This window comes from Lutjanus erythropterus, chromosome 4 (genome assembly GCF_056507025.1).
Source record: "Lutjanus erythropterus isolate fLutEry1 chromosome 4, fLutEry1.hap2, whole genome shotgun sequence".
In the NCBI taxonomy this organism is placed as follows: domain Eukaryota; kingdom Metazoa; phylum Chordata; class Actinopteri; order Lutjaniformes; family Lutjanidae; genus Lutjanus; species Lutjanus erythropterus.
The window spans coordinates 7,155,143-7,171,699 of record NC_139320.1 but is presented as its reverse complement, the minus strand read 5'-3'; the positions used below and the strand labels follow the sequence as shown (position 1 = coordinate 7,171,699).

Genomic DNA, 16,557 nt, shown 5'->3' with positions numbered 1-16,557 from the left:
TTGTTGTGGCACTTGCAGTTCTTGTTGTAGAACCCACAGTTGTTGTCGGAGCTGAACTTGTTGTTGTGGCAGTTGCAGTTGTTGTCGGGGTGGCAGTTGTTGTCAGGATTGCTGTTGTTGATGTTGTGGTACCAGTAGTTGTAGTTGTGGCACTTGCACTTGTTGTCGGAGCTGCACTTGTTGTTGTTGTGGCACCTGTTGTGGTGCCTGCAGTTGTTGTTGTTGTAGAACCCACCGTTGTTGTCGGACCTGCACTTGTTGTTGTTGTGGCACCTGCAGTTGTTGTTGTAGAACCCAGAGTTGTTGTCGGACTTGCACTTGTTGTTGTTGTGCCACCTGTTGTGGTGCCTGCAGTTGTTGTTATAGAACCCACCGTTGTTGTCGGACCTGCACTTGTTGTTGTTGTGCCACCTGTTGTGGTGCCTGCAGTTGTTGTTGTTGTAGAACCCACCGTTGTTGTCGTAGCTACAGTTGTTGTTGTTGTGGCACCTGCAGTTGTTGTCGGGATTGCCGTTGTTGGTGTTTTGGTAGCAGCAGTTGTAGCTGGGGCAGTACTCCCTGTTGTGGTGCCTGCAGTTGTTGTTGTAGAACCCACCGTTGTTGTCGGAGCTGCACTTGTTGTTGTTGTGGCACCTGTTGTGGTTCCTGCAGTTGTTGTTTTTGTAGAACCCACCGTTGTTGTCGGACCTGCACTTGTTGTTGTTGTGGCACCTGCAGTTGTTGTTGTAGAACCCACTGTTGTTGTCGGAGCTGCACTTGTTGTTGTGGCACCTGCAGTTGTTGTCGGGGTAGTAGTTGGGGTCGGGATTGCTGTTGTTGATGTTGTGCTACCAGCCGTTGTAGTTGTGACACCTGCAGTTGTTGTCGGGGTAGTGGTTGTTGTCGGGATTGCTGTTGTTGATGTTGCGGTACCAGCAGTTCTAGTTGTGGCACTTGCAGTTGTTGTTGGGGGAGTAATTGTTGTTGGGGTAGCAGTTGTTGTCGGGATTGCTGTTGTTGATGTTGTGGTACCAGCAGTTGTACTTGGGGCAGTACTCCTTATTGTGGCACCTGCAGTTGTTGTTGTAGAACCCAACGTTGTTGTTGGAGCTGCACTTGTTGTTGTTGTGGCACCTGCAGTTGTTGTTGGGATTGCTGTTGTTGATGTTGTGGTACCAGCAGTTGTAGTTGTGGAACCTGCTGTTGTTGTCGGGGTAGTAGTTGTTTTTGGGATTGCTGTTGTTGATGTTGTGGTACCAGCAGTTGTAGTTGTCGCACTTGCAGTTGTTGTTGGGGTAGCAGTTGTTGTCGGGATTGCCGTTGTTGATGTTGTGGTACCAGCAGTTGTAATTGGGACAGTACTCCGTGTTGTGATGCCTGCAATTGTTGTTGTAGAACCCACCGTTGTTGTCGGACCTGCACTTGTTGTTGTTGTGGCACCTGCAGTTGTTGTAGAACCCACAGTTGTTGTCGGAGCTGAAGTTGTTGCTGTGGCACTTTCAGTTGTTGTCAGGGTAGCAGTTGTTGTCGGGATTGCTGTTGTTGATGTTGTGGTACCAGCAGTTGTAGTTGGGGCAGTACTCCGTGTTGTGATGCCTGCAGTTATTGTTGTAGAACCCACCGTTGTTGTCGGAGCTGCACTTCTTGTTGTGGCATCTGCAGTTGTTGTCGAGGTAGCAGTCGTTGTCGGGATTGCTGTTGTTGATGTTGTGCTACCAGCAGTTGTATTTGGGGCAGTACTCCTTGTTGTGGTGCCTGCACTTGTTGTTGTAGAACCTACTGTTGTTGTCACAGCTGCACTTGTTGTTGTTGTGGCACCTGCAGTTGTTGTCAGGATTGCTGTTGTTGATGTTGTGCTACCAGCAGTTGTAGTTGTGGCACTTGCAGTTGTTGTCGGGGTATCAGTTGTTGTTGGCATTGCTGTTGTTGATGTTGTGGTACCAGCAGTTGTAGTTGGGGCAGTAGTCCTTGTTGTGGTGCCTGCAGTTGTTGTAGAACCCACAGTTGTTGTCGGAGGTGCACTTGTTGTTGTGGTGCCTGCAGTTGTTGCTGGGGTAGCAGTTGTGGGTGATGTGGTGCCTGCAGTTGTTGTTGTAGAACCCGCAGTAGTTGTCAGCTTTGCAGTTGTTGTTGCTGTGGCACTTTTAGTTGTTGTCGGGGCAGCACTCATTGTTGTTTGAGTGAAAGCTGTGTTTTCAGTAGCCATTTCTCCCACCGTTGTCGAAATTGTTGTTGTGTCAGTGTTACACAAATGGGTCCCACAACAGGATGGTCCACTGCTGATGTTACCAACACTTTGTAGGAAAGGTAGGCTACCCAGGCTGAGAGAAACTGCACACAGGTTGAGAGAGCCACAGCCAAAAGCTGGAGAGGTGCTAGTCCCATTGGTCACTGCAGATCAAAAATCAGTTTTACTATACAATCTATATTATTGTTAGCCAGTTTCCTTTCCCTCACTTGATTAAAATAAGTAATACCACAATGCAAAAATACCATTTTGTGTTCAAACAAAGGCAGTTAGGAAATGTTTACAAAATGCTCACTTTCTTTCTGCTTCATATGTATTGATTTGTAACTGGCTGAGGTGGGCGTAATTCTAATGTCTAGCTATTTATATTAAGACATTTTTCTCAGATGATTATATCTTAAATTCTTGATTAGTAAAACAAGTCCGTAGTGGCTCATCACTACAGCTGTCATTAGTATAGTGAAATGTTCAATATCTACCACTGAAATATAGTTGATTTGAAGTATAAATTAACATATAATCAAAATAGCTGTTAAAAACTCTTACAGAATTTCAGTACTTAATTTTATGTATTTCATTACTTTAATCCACCGGTTTATTTTCCAACTCTCACATCTTGTAATTTCTTTCAAATATTCGAGGTTGTGTAACATACTTTGTTAAATTCTGTATCATCATAAGGACTCACCACTCGCTTGAAAGCAGATGTTCTCCACTCCCTTGCACTGCAATGGAAGTGTGCATTGTGAGGTGGTGGTATCACAAGAGAAACACTGCAGGCTGTTATTTGTCTGAAGACCAGGGACTGAAAGACAAAAGATAATTTATTAGAGGAAGAGGCAACTTTAAAGCTTTGCGAAATTATAATAGAAGTCAGAAGATGGCAGAATGCCCGAATGCCATCTTCTGACTGCCATTATAAATTAGAATATTATATTATAATTGCTCTTTTTATGAAGGTGTCACTGCACCCCCAGGTCTATCAACTGCATTATTTTAAAACTGATAAAATGTGCACAGAGGGGGCACAGAGTCTGATCACTGTGGGGGTTGTGCTCTTATGGCCAAATTGATCACTGCTCAGTTTAACAGTGAAAGCCTGAAGTCAGAGCGAGCCAACCACGGACTTTTGTTGACTTGTGACTCAATGTCTGCAGAGAAACACACAGGGCCATATCTTACACCCGGCGCAAAGCTGTTGCACCGCCAGTGCAAGTGGTTTTGCTATCTTACACCAGCGCAAGTGCCATTTTTGCCATGTGTGTAAAATAGTAAATGCGTTTGCGCTGGGTCTGTGCCGCTGTGGGCGGGAGGTCTAAACATGAAGGCAAAACGAAGGCGTGGTCGGCGCATTTTCTATCTTGTGCTCAGCACATTGGAGTAAAATGCGCTTGTGCTTTAGACCAGCCAAACCCTGGTCGAAGCGCAAAGTCTGTGGTCTTTCAGCACAAGATAGCACCCGGCGTGCTTGGCTGAAACACACACACGCGTCTTCACAATCACAAAACACCTTCATTCATGGTCATTCTCTTCCTCACACAGGAGTGTGAATTAGTTAAGTGTTATTTAAACATGTTTTCTATCAGCAATAAATTGTAAATTTTGAAGTTAAAAGCATCTGGCCTGGCTGAGGCGCACACACGTCTCCACAATCACAGAACACTTTTCATTAATGTTAAACAGTCGTGCACGTCTGTGTCTTTAAAGATAAACTTACTTATAAGGAAAAAATATATAATTAGAAATCCTAATAAATCTAAGCAGACCTACAAAGTGCACATGGACCATGATCACAGCTGTCAGATTGTGTTTATCAGATGAGTCAGCATGACAGGTGGAGTAGCTGTAGTGTTTATGTCTGCGTGTTTGTTATGATCTAGAAAAACAATGTTTAAACAATTATGATCTATAACATATAAAATATACAAGACACTATCTTTGACCACACAAGTCTGACCCAACCCGGAGAGAAAAAGTTACGTGTGCTTCTATCAGAGCTGGTTGGATATATCCATGTGCACTTCAAACTTCAGAAACTCTCTCTGATTATTTCGCAGCGGGTCAGATGAGCGAGGATGGGAGGAGGAGATGATGATTAGGTGGGAGAGGAGAAGAAGGAGGAGCACAGACAGCCGCGTATCTGCTCCTCCACCTGGCTCAGGTGAACCAGGGGAACCGGGAACCTTCGCAGCTAAACTGGATCTGTTCGCCTCCCCTCTCTACTGCACCATCTCTGTACCCCGCTCCTCAGCCAGCAGAGTTAATGATGATCATGATGAAAATAATTAATGATAAAATACAACATAATTTCAGGGTGCTTCAGGTTAAAATACAAGCAGTTACATATCTGCATGGCATTTGTTCAGTTCATTTATTGCATTGTTTTTTGCAGGCATTGTAAAATAAACAGTTTACATATGAAGCTGTTTTGGACACGTCCTGCTGTCTCCATATATTGCATGCTTTCGCACTTTCACTCCTGGAAACAGGAGGTCTGTCTCCTCGCTTTGAAATTCTTTTCTTTTTGTTTCCTCCTGGTAAATCCGCTGTCATGCTGCCTCTGCTTGTGCTGCTGGCACACCTGCCTCTTAAAGGTGATGAGAGCTGACTTTCTGATTGGTTTATTGCATGTTCAGCCTAAACTCGTCTGTGAATTAATGAGGGCATTTGGGCACACCTGATAGGTGTATCCCACTTTGGGCTGGTGGCGCAACGGAAACAAATCTCGCGAGAGTTGTGCAAATATAGAGTTACCCTCTAGACATGACCGAAAAAGGTGCGCAGCTAAAAAAAAATAGAAAATCATGTCTTGGTGCCGATGTTTTTAATGTTCACTGCTCTATTCACTGAACCACAGAGAGTCACTGAAACACTGATCACTGACCTGCTGTGATTAAAAAAATACTCACATTATTTACTTAAGTAAAAACACTAATACCACAACGTAAAAATACCTAATTACAATTTAAAAATCTTGTATGTTATTGTTTCCATTTTTGAAAAATCAACATTTTATTGCTTTTGTTGTATTTTAATGGTATTCTTATTGGTATTTTTTGGTTACTAAATACAGACCTGCAAACTCATAAGAGGAGAAAAAGGTGGCATGTTGGTAAACCAGTGGGTCTGGGACAGGGCTGGACTGGGACCAAAAAATGGCCCTGGCATTTTTGGCCATGGTGGCCCACAATGATCATTTATACGATATGCGAACCAGGGACGAGGATCAAACCAGCAAGGACGAGGTGCACAAAACTCTATAGGCTAATATTATTATGCATGCTTTAAGTCTGACTGAATAAAATGTAATAATTTCCTATGTTGAGCATTTGCACACTTTTAGCCTACAATATCCCCAGATACTATTTAGTGAAGATGTGTCTCTAATCATTTCTAATAATTTTTAAATTGTATTAATTCTTACTGTTTTCTAACTGTTCTAACTTTTTTCTTTTTCTTACCTTTTTACATTTTCTGTTTTAATTAATTATTATTTATTATTATTATTATTATTATTATTATTATTATTATTATTATTATTATTATTATTGTCATAATCATCATCATCATTACACACATCCCAAAACATTTTCATTGTTAATTCCACAGGCTATCATCATTTCTGCGTCAGTCCAGTGTCTTTCTGACTGCGTGTTACCTTGCGTTTGTCCTTCTCTGGCCCTGCACCCGCTGCCGCAGTCAAACTTGTGGTGGCAATGGCAAACATATCAGTAAGTTTGGCACATTTTGCTGCGTCCACTTGTAGGCTTTTTAGCCTTTTTTCTCGTAGCTTTTCTGTGCCCCCCTTGCATTTTTGAAGTTTATACATTTTTACTCACTTCTCTCCAACTCATTCATTCATTTTCTGTAACCGTTTAGTCCGTAAGGGTTGCGGGCTGCTGGAGCCTATCCTAGCTGACATTGGGCGAGAGGCAGGGTACACCCTGGACAAGTCGCAAGTTCATTGCAGGGCTGACACATAGACAGACAACCACTCACACTCACATTCACACCTACGGGCAATTTAGAGTCACCAATCGACCTAGCATGCATGTCTTTGGACTGTGTGCTGTGAGGCAGCAGTGCTAACCACTGCACCACCGTGCCGCCCTCTCTCCAACTCCGGTCAGCTCAAATGGCAAAATTTGATAACCTTGGTCAAGGGGGAGGGGAAGGGCAGGCCGAGGAGGGCTGAGAGATTTCAGTGGATTAGCCCAATGTCCTTCAAGAAAATCAACCAATGGGCCGTCGCGGTCGATAAAAATGATTAATAATATACTTTTTTTGTTAAATTATGACAGCCCCAGGCCATCACAAAAATGTGCATCGGCCCAACGGGCATTGTCAGATGGCCTGTCCATGCCTGGTCTGGGAGCAGAGTTAGTTCCATCTTCTGTTCATGGTTTCTGCAGACTACTACCTTTACTTTTACCTTTGTACTTGGAAAAAAAAGTAGAAAGTAAAGTAAAAAACAGTAAAAGTAAATCTACAATAAAAGTAAAGTTACTTTACTGAGAATTTGTACTTTAGCAATTTATAGTTGTTCATTTAATAGACCTGTCTTAGCTTCTCTTTTGTATATTACCATTGTTCTTAAATAAAGCAAAAGTAATGTAATAGAAAAAAATGCAGAACACGCAATATTTCTTATCTGATTACTCGATTAATCAGCAGAATAATTGATAGATTATGCTTTAATTTTACTGGTCCGGCCCACTTGAGATCGAATTGGACTGTATGTGGCCCCTGAACCAAAATGAGTTTGACACCCCTGGTCTATACACTGAGTCTTTTTGTTGTTCCAGCATCACCAATCTGTACATGAGTTGGCCTGCAGCTGTAGCCAATTCACCCATCTGCAGAAAGGCTAAAGAACAGTCAAGTTCATTTGCCACATGTCACCATACAGGGTGCCATCACAGTGATGAATATAGCATAATATCAGCGGTGCTGATATACTGCTCTGTAAAAATATTGTTACTAGGGAAAGTTCCCTTTTCAAGATTTCACTCAGGTAAAGGTACGTTCTGGACACCTCAAAGGTCACTGGAAGTGCCTTGCCAAGCAAAATTACATTTCTGCCACTTTTGTGTCAGATATTGTTGTGATTTGTTGTGTTCTACACAATATATTTTATATTCTTAAGATTTGAGTTTGATTTTTGCCCTTCAATTATGCTGAGAAAATATGTTAAAAGATCAAACTCTTGGCTGTTAAATCTTGTCACAGGCCAAACTGCCAGTCTTCGCTTTGATTTAGAAGGGCTACAGAGTTGACATGTTATGGTCGAGACCACTTGATAGCAATATTATTTAATGAATTTGTCAAAAAATAGAAAGCTTACCAGTGCTTGAGCAGTATTCCAGGAGGTATTGTTAGGTATTGTTAGTTTTTTTACTTTTAACACATTTTTAAATTGTTTAAAGATGTGAATTCTGGGTAAAAGGAGTGTTGTGATTAATGTGTGTATGTCACTGCAGTACGGGTCACTGTTGCGTAACATTAATTACTGAAACTGAAGGCACACCTGTTATGTTGTATGACCTGTCTCTGCATACCTCTCATAGTTTTCTTTAAAAGTTCAACTCAGGTTAATTATCCTGTGAGACATGCACTGGTCTGAACTTTTGTTGGTTTCAAATGTTTCTAAGAAGCGTATTGTGAGAGTTTTTTCTTTTTTCCTTGTTCTGTCTTACAAGTTTTAGATGCTTCCTAACAGTTTTTTTATGTCTACGATGTATTTCTATGTGTAATTATTGTATCTAGAAGTCAACATGGGTTGGTTTAGCGAAGAACTGGGAGGAGGGAGACAACAAGCTACAGAGGGAGGGCTTGCTCTTTTTGGGGTGTTTTCAAAGACTTTGTGTTAATGTGTTTGAATCTTTTATTGACTTTTTTTCATTCCTTTTTTGAATTCTTCCTTTTTGAAACTTGTGAACAACATATCATTTTTAAATCTAATGAACAATTAACTCCAACAAAAGTTCCTTTTGCTCTTTTCTGAACTACTGAGAGGTCAGATCTGGCCAGAAAGGTAAGATCGTCCCCCAGAGATAGGCCAACTGTGGCTGATACTGATTGCTAAGGTTAAAATATAATACATGTATTAGTGTATGAGATATTTGTCTGGTTCTGTGTTTAATACTAGCTGTCACTGATGTGATTTGCTTGCTGATACACATTCATTGCTAAGATGTGATTTGTTGGGTGTGACTTGTCTTTGTCACACATTGCGTGAAATCATTTGTTGATGTTGCATTTGAGTTTGGTCATGAGCCAAAGTTAAATACTTTTCAACAACTACTTTTAAGTTGATTTGTGTTGACAGACAAACATCTGCCAGTGGCATCCACGCCAGCAGGGGGTATTTGGTTTTTAACAGTGTTTTAAAAGTTTAACTAAATGATATGACAATGAGAATAATTGTAATCATCACCAAATCAGTTTCTATTCTGTATTAAAGTAACCTATAGCAGTACCTGATGGAAAATCTTCATGTGACAAAAAATAACTCACTATTACTTGATTAGTAACTGTAATATCACTACTGTTTTGGAAATTGTGATTCCTTACACTACATATTACTGGGTAAAGTAATAATATTACAGTAATATATTACTGAGTAATATTATTATTTATTGAGTAATATATTACTGCCCAACACTGTACGAGACAGTAACTATGTTGTGTATGTCCTGCATTACTACAATGCAACCAGCAGCTGGTGTAGGTGTGCTTTATTCCACACTGGTCAATATGAGCCTCATAAGCCGTGGCTAACATGCCACCAAGTAACAGATTAAACAGTCGAACTATAATCGATGAATAAATTGATGAATCACAGCGCTCTTTGCATAGACATTTTATTCATGATCAGCTGTAGTGAAGTGGCAGAAATATGACAATGTTATGAATTGTGTTCGTTATTTAGACCATTACTTTAGTTTAACTTTACTTAAATTGATGCCTGAAGCGCTTCAAAACTTTTACTTAAATGCAACAAGCTGATAGCAGTCACTTTTCTGTTTAAGAAGGACAACAGATGCAATGTTTCATTTGTATTTATTAAGATGAAAAGAAAAAAACAAAAAAAGCATTGTGATTTTTTCTGACCACTGTTTTTAGACAACTGAACCAAAGTGACTGGCATTTTCCATCACACAATGTCAACAAATGCAGATGAATGATAATAATATAATAATCATAATACTTAATACTTAATACATGAACCCTTGGGTGTATGTATTCAAATCCTTTATTTAAGTATTGAATACAGAGAAATGCCCCCTGTGGTGTGTATACTTAATCATGCATTAATGTAAAAGGCACTGGGTGGTGTCTTGCTGGGGTTTGTGGAGCTGGGTGCTGTGTTGAAGGAGCTGGCATGTGCGAGACGAGATCCTGCAGAAGCGAGGCCTGGCTCTACATCTCGCATTGAATGTCCCAAAACATGTTGCTGAAGACACTCGTCTGTTCGGCTCTCTCCTGTCTGTAGGCCTCCTGTGCTTCTCTCCTAAACTCATCCTCATGGGCCCTCTGTCTTTCGAGACAAAGGCGCTCGCTCTCCTCACCCTCATGGTTCATTACCTGTAGAAGGTCCTTTATCTCTTTCTTAACCACCTGGGCTTTTATTAGTTTCAGTCTTTTCTTCAGCAGAGGGCATTCTAGAGACTAATAGAACACAAGCATTATTGATACAACTCTTAACTTGGTTGGCTGTAAAGCACTGAATCTGTTCTTCTCTCTCCATGTCCAGGCTGCTAGCCTCCTCAGTGTCAACACTGCTGCTGCAGGAGGGAGACATGTCGGGAATGGCTCCAGTCGGTGTGGGCTCCTCCATGTTGTCCAGCAGAGAAACTGGATTATCCAAGTGGCTGGTGCCCGGAATTCAATGGCACAGGTCAAAATATGGTCAGTCCAGACGTCCTTGACAACTCCTTCGGTTGTGGTCATTACCCTGGTGGAACTTTTTGCAGACTCTTAAGTTTGCTAGTGACCTATGCCTTGTCTCTAGAAAAGCAGTGCTCTTGCAGGTTTTTTTTCAGCATTTTTCTAATAACAGGCCATCCTTTAACATTCTCATGACGTGGTGGCTAATCATGTCCTTTGCGCTCAGGGTAAGCTGCTCCCTGTCCTTGTTGTCTCCCCAATGTTCAGATGTTTTCATTTACTTTTCTTTCTTGTATAATCTGTTACTTTCTCCGCTCTTTTTCATAGACATGAGACGGAATAAAGGCACAACATTCTGGTGATGTGTTTCTTCTTCCTCCCACTGTACAAAACTGTAGCCAATATGTCCCAGATATGAATGCTGCCATCTTACGCTGGTGACTTCATTTGGAGCCATAGTCTGCCCAGTAGTGACCAGCATTGGCACTTTCCAGTTCCCACCCACAGAGCAAACTCACTCAATCGCAAGCAGAGGCCAACTAAGGCTGGGGCAGTTCATCGATGTAATCAAAGTCATCCATTACGAAAAACACCAATGTGCGTAATGTGCATCGGCACGTCGCTATCAATTGCTGCATGGATTGATCCAGAGAACAAGCTGCGGAGAGCAAGTCTCACCGCAATCGCCTAAAAGTGTGGGACTATTTTAGGCAAAGACGCAACATTCTGTCTCTCTATGTGTTATCACAACAGTACAACTGCTCCACACGAGCACTGGAAGTGAAGCACTGAGCGGCCTGTCCTCCTGCAGCATCAAGACAGCAGCATCACTCTGTTTACTTTCTCAGCACCCAAACATGATGTATGAGGATTATCAACATGTAGAACAAGTCACTTATGATAGATTTTCTGGATGTTTCTTCATCACCCCCATGTTAAAAGCGATGTCTGCATTGCTAACTTTACACCATGCAGCATCTGACGGTGTTTATTTGGCCATTTTATCAGTTCCACTCTCTTTATCAGCCACATATGCCCCACACTGACGCAAAAATACACTGCCAGTGATCATCTTACCTGCATATGACTCCAGCCATGAAATAACTCCACATCATGAGCAGTTTAAGTTTTAAGTCAAGATACTGATTGTCCAGTTCAGTGAAGGATTGACAGTGATTAGTGATTAATATAATATGTATCACAGCTCATTTTGAATTTAACGTCCAGTATTTTTCTGATCAGTCATCTGCCATGGAGTCTATTAAATAGGATGGAAATAACACAGACTTTTAAAATATGCCACTATTATCATGATTCTAGTGTGCTTTATGTGTCTGTTTTTCAGGATTATGATTGAATAACATATTGAAATATTAATAAGACAAGTTTTGATATGTATTTTAGGTAAATTAATTGTAATATAATTGAACAATTTAAAAAGTTAAATTAATCAACAAATTAATCAATTAATCAAAAAAATCATTTAATTTAATCGTTAAAAAAAAATAATTGTTACATACAGCCCTATATGTAACCCAGTTTTTATAACATCAAATCAATAAAACCAATCTGATCACAAAAATTAATACCTAAACAAACATCAGCACAATAAGAACTATTGAAGATGACTGAAACCATCTCTGGGAAAAAATTAATTTGAGATGTATTGTTTTAGATTGACCCATTTCTCACCTATTAACACTGGGGAGGCAGGATATATGACCCGTACTGCAGCCCGCCACCAGGGGGCGTTGGAAATGCTTTGGCTTCACTAGAAATACATCACACCATCAGTGCGTCATCCAGCTTGAGTTGGCAAGGCCACGCCCACTTTTAGGGGAAAACTCATGGTTTCATGTAATGGGAGCGATAGGAAAATGCTGCTGTGTTGCAGGTTGTAAAACATATAAACATACATGTCCATCACAATCTCTGGTTCCACATCCTTCTTGGAAAGGAAAGGATGGACTGCAAATGTTACTACTGATGGAGAGCTAATATCAGCTTGAACAGGAGGGTGCTGGAGTTCAGTCATAACGTTACAGAACAGCAGCGTCAGTCTGTCCTCTCTGACTAAATGTCAGCCTGGCTTAGATCAACAGTCATCTAATGACAGGTTTTGTTATTTACAGACAACACTTAGACTAACTATGTCTGATAATTCATTATAATCAGTGTCCAGTCACTGTGTTGGATCACTGACCCACTTGGAAGGGGGAAGACTGACTGCTGACTGATCAACATTAATTTATTAAGATATGGCTAACACTTAAGGTCAGGCAAGGTCACAGAATAATTATTAGACAGGTCTACAAAACAAAGGTTTTTTTTAACTTGACATGACATATAAACTTGTCAAAATTGTAATTCAAACACACATACAATTGCATTGTTGTCTAGAAGTACCCGTATGTGCTGGCCTGATGTATATACAGTCTCTGGTACCAAGCCGTAGACCTGTTTTTATCAAGGGCTCAGATATGGAGGGAAAGAGTGCAGCCTGGTTTCACAGACTCCCACTCGGGAGTGGTGCCTGCGGGAGGGTGTTAACGTTCTTTTAGTTTTGGGTAAAATATAAATTTCATGACGTAGAGTTGTCTCAAATGGTCGGCACTATTTCACCAAATTTCAGAATGATTTAAAATAGTGAGTGGTGTTTTGACCCATTTGCAAACCATGAAATACTGATTTTTATACATTTATTAAGAAATGTCAAAATCAACACCAGCATTGATGTGTTTCATTGCAGTACAATAAGTGTGCTGCACCTATTCAAGATATCCTTTGTTATCTTAGTTACTTATGCATCTGTACTTACAAGGTAGCGTTTCTTCATTGCAGTTACTTGTGTTGCAGCACTTGGCAGATGCAACTGCACTCGAATGACCGATGTTGACTGAAAATATGTGAGAGCCTGTGGCTGGACACAGGGAGGACGGTGCACAGTCCTTGAAGATTTGCTGTCCTGAAGTTCCGGATGAAGTGGCTACAAAATCAGAGTGCAGATTGTTAATGCTGACAAAAAGAACACGAGACTTAGCACTGGAAAGTAATAAATATAAAGAAAGCACTACCTTGAATGGAAGCTGTTATGCACATTGTCTCTGACGAGCACTGACGTGATGTTGTGTTTGAACACTGATCATCTGTGCATGTGTGACACTGCAAAGCTCCAGCTGCAATGAGGAGAAACAATTATGATCACATCTCGAATGTTGAATCAAACGTCACAAGTGTTTTCACTGAAAGGCTGAAAACTCTTCTTCTTCTTGTGTGAAAGAGTTTTAAATAATATGAGGCTATAGTAGTTAAAATGGTTTAAAGTGTTCACAACCTTATTTTAATAAGGTATTTTTTATTTATTTATTTATTTTTTTTTTTTTTATTACTTTGTGTAATGGGCTGGTTGCACAACAGACATTTCCGACTTGTCAGAGCAAGAAGAACACAGATGAACTCAATAACAGTAAATAAGGCTCTGTTCCATCAGGTGTCCCAGTAACAGTGACAGTGAACCAGCACACACAATAAAAGGACCTCCCCTAAGTGAAATAAGGCAGTAATACACCTGTGAGTTTTTCTTTCTATAACATGTCAAAATGTCTTCTGTGCAACTAGTCCATAGGAAAGAAAGCACCCCGTCTTCCTTTAGTCAGAGGGTCCAGGAGGTGTTGTTAATGCTAACATTTGAAAAACTCCTGTGTGGCTCATATCAAAAATGTGAGGAAACATGGTCCCTAAAAAATATTACCACCCACATGAACTGTTCTTTTTGTGATGAATATCCTGAAATAGTGTCACATTTATTTTAGCATTGTTCTCACACCAAGAAACAGACCTTGTGCAGATTTACCACTGATCATATTTTCAAAGGTTTTGTTTTATCATGGGAGAACATTGTGCTTGGTTTCTTTAAACACCCCCAAAAAAGATGACAAATATTTTTTCATTATAAATCTTCTAATGATATTGTTTTATTGTTTTCTTAAAGGAAACTGACAGATATGTAAGACTTATTTCTTCCTCTTCAAACAAAAACATAGATTTTATGTACAGCGCTGAACAAATTTATTAGACTACCTGTCAAAAAAATGAGAAAACATAAATAGTTTAGAAATCTTTCTAAAAACTTGTTTGAAACTAAAAATATTATTGTTATTTATTTGGCAAATAACAAACTGAAACAACTTAATAGTCCTTTTTCACACATAATAACCAAAAAACTTAATATTTTGTACGGCCTCCTTTGGTCTTGATAACAGCCTGCATTCTTGCTGGCATTGTTTTTACGTACTTTTCGACAGTCTCTTTTGTTATTGAGTTCCAAACATTTTCTAGCTGTTCCCACAAACTTGCTTTAGATGAATCAATCAATCTTTGAACCTACTAAATCCCAAATTTGTTCAACAGGATTCAAATCCAGACTTTGACTTGGCCAGTCCATCAGTTCCAGTCCTCCAGAGTCCTTTTTCTTGGTTAAATAGTCTCTTCACAGCTTTGAAGTATGCTTGGGGTCATTGTCTTGTTGGTATATGAATCCACGACCAATCAGATTCAGTCCAGAAGGGATTCCATGGTGCACTAAGATGTTGTGGCTGACGTTCTTGTTCACGATACCATCAATTTTCACTAATTTGCCTACGCCATTTCCACAAATGCAACCCCATACCATAATGGAATCTCCACCGTGTTTTACTGTGGGTGTATCTGGCATCAAAATGTACTCCAGCTGTTCTGCGGACATAAACACGACGATGCTGATTGAAGAGTTCAAACTTGGACTCGTCCGTCCAGAGTAACTTCTTCCAGTCATCAACAGTCCAGTGTTTGTGCTCCCTGGCAAATCTGAGGCCTTCCTGGATGTTTGCAGGTCTCAATAATGTCTTCTTAGCAGCTAGTCTTCCCTTTAAGCCTTGTTCTGTCAGTCGTCTACTTATGGTCAGACTGCAGACTTTTTCAGACTCTGATCTAGAAGCATTTATCTATATTTGTCTCTAGTACTTAAAATCTTGACGTGTCTGACATCTGCTTCAGTTAACTTTTGTTTCCTGCCTCTTCCTTGACACATTTTGTAAGTACCAGTCTCTGCAGTTGACTCCAAAGCAGACTTGACCACACTGTGAGAACTCTTTGTTTTTCCCTATTTGTCTCACAGATCATCCAGCATCAAGAAGTTCTTTAATGCAAACTATTTAATTCTCAGTGAGTTCTCGACATTTTACCATTTTGAACAGGAATGAAGATTTCAAACTGAATTAACCTTTTTGTAAAACAGTGAATTTGAAAATTCAATAATAATTTTATTTTAGCATTAAAAATATAATTTCAGTTAAAGAGCTTCTACACACTGGTGTATTAACCGTTACAGAAACATAAAAATGATTTTGGTAATTACCAGTGCTGTCAATTTAGGGCAGCTGTGGCATAAACCTTACATTGGGAGGTGGTTTAATAAATTTGTTAAGGAATGTATGTATATTCTGTCCCCATGAACACTTTTTGTTCATCAATAAAGAGTTAGATTAAAAAGTAGAAGGTATGTGGACTGCCCAGCCCTTATCAGATTCATTTACACCATAAATCTCTCTCTCTCTCTCTCTCTCTCTCTCTCTCTCTCTCTCTCTCTCTCTCTCTCTCTCTCTCTCATTAGGATAGGGTGTGTCTTCTGCATGTTTGTAATGATGTGGGGACTAATCAAACCGAAATAGATTTATGAGACATAGTTGAGAAGAAGTATTAAACCAGTTTGACAGATGAGTTGTCACTCATTACCCTACTTAAACTGTGAGTGTGCATGTTGCACAAAAAATGTAGTCGTATAATCTGACATTGTTGTGGTTAAGATCTGGGTAAGCTTATGGATTAAAAAAAAAAAAAAAACACCTGGTTAGCATTAATGAAAGACTGTGATCTGGGTTGAAATTATCACTTTCACAAGATTTTCCGCGGGTCTAGGGTTACCTTTTAGACACAACCACTTCCCGCTCAACTTAAGAACTTGATAATAAATTGAGCCTCATAGTTATGTCGACATTATCATGTTTGACATTTTAAATTATAATGTAATTGTAAATTTACATATAAAGCCTCTCCTCATCCTTCTTTCAGTGATCTGTTATTACCTGCTGTCAGGTGTATTGTCCTCATGTCTGGAGGTTTGCAGGTTTATGAAGTCTTTCAGGTGGACATCCTAACTTATTCTGTCCTATGTCTCTGTGATGAAAACTTCCCCTTAACCCCCTCCTCCTGCTGTAGTCATCGACCGCCCCTTACTGTCTCTGTGGCGAGTCTTTTTTTTCTCTCTTAAGTCATTTTCATATCGAGACCAGTGGCAGCTGGTGAATTTTTCTCTGGGGATTCTATAACAAAAAACAGACAAACATCGCAGGGTATCGCACCACTGTATTTTAATATATGAAAAGGGCCTTTATTTGTACTTG

General features: G+C 40.0%; 1 protein-coding gene across 1 annotated transcript in view; it reads right to left on the bottom strand.

Moving 5' to 3' along the window:
- The window catches only part of omc2 (omcin 2), a 127,496-nt gene that overhangs the window by 105,751 nt on the left and 5,188 nt on the right, over window positions 1-16,557 (bottom strand). Inside the window, exons 2-5 of the mRNA XM_084716263.1 lie at window positions 13,189-13,293; window positions 12,936-13,103; window positions 2,916-3,032; window positions 2,227-2,370 (exon numbers count right to left, since the gene is read on the bottom strand). Of these exons, the coding sequence (XP_084572389.1) occupies window positions 2,227-2,370; window positions 2,916-3,032; window positions 12,936-13,103; window positions 13,189-13,293 (534 nt within the window). The remainder of the gene's footprint in view (window positions 1-2,226; window positions 2,371-2,915; window positions 3,033-12,935; window positions 13,104-13,188; window positions 13,294-16,557) is intronic.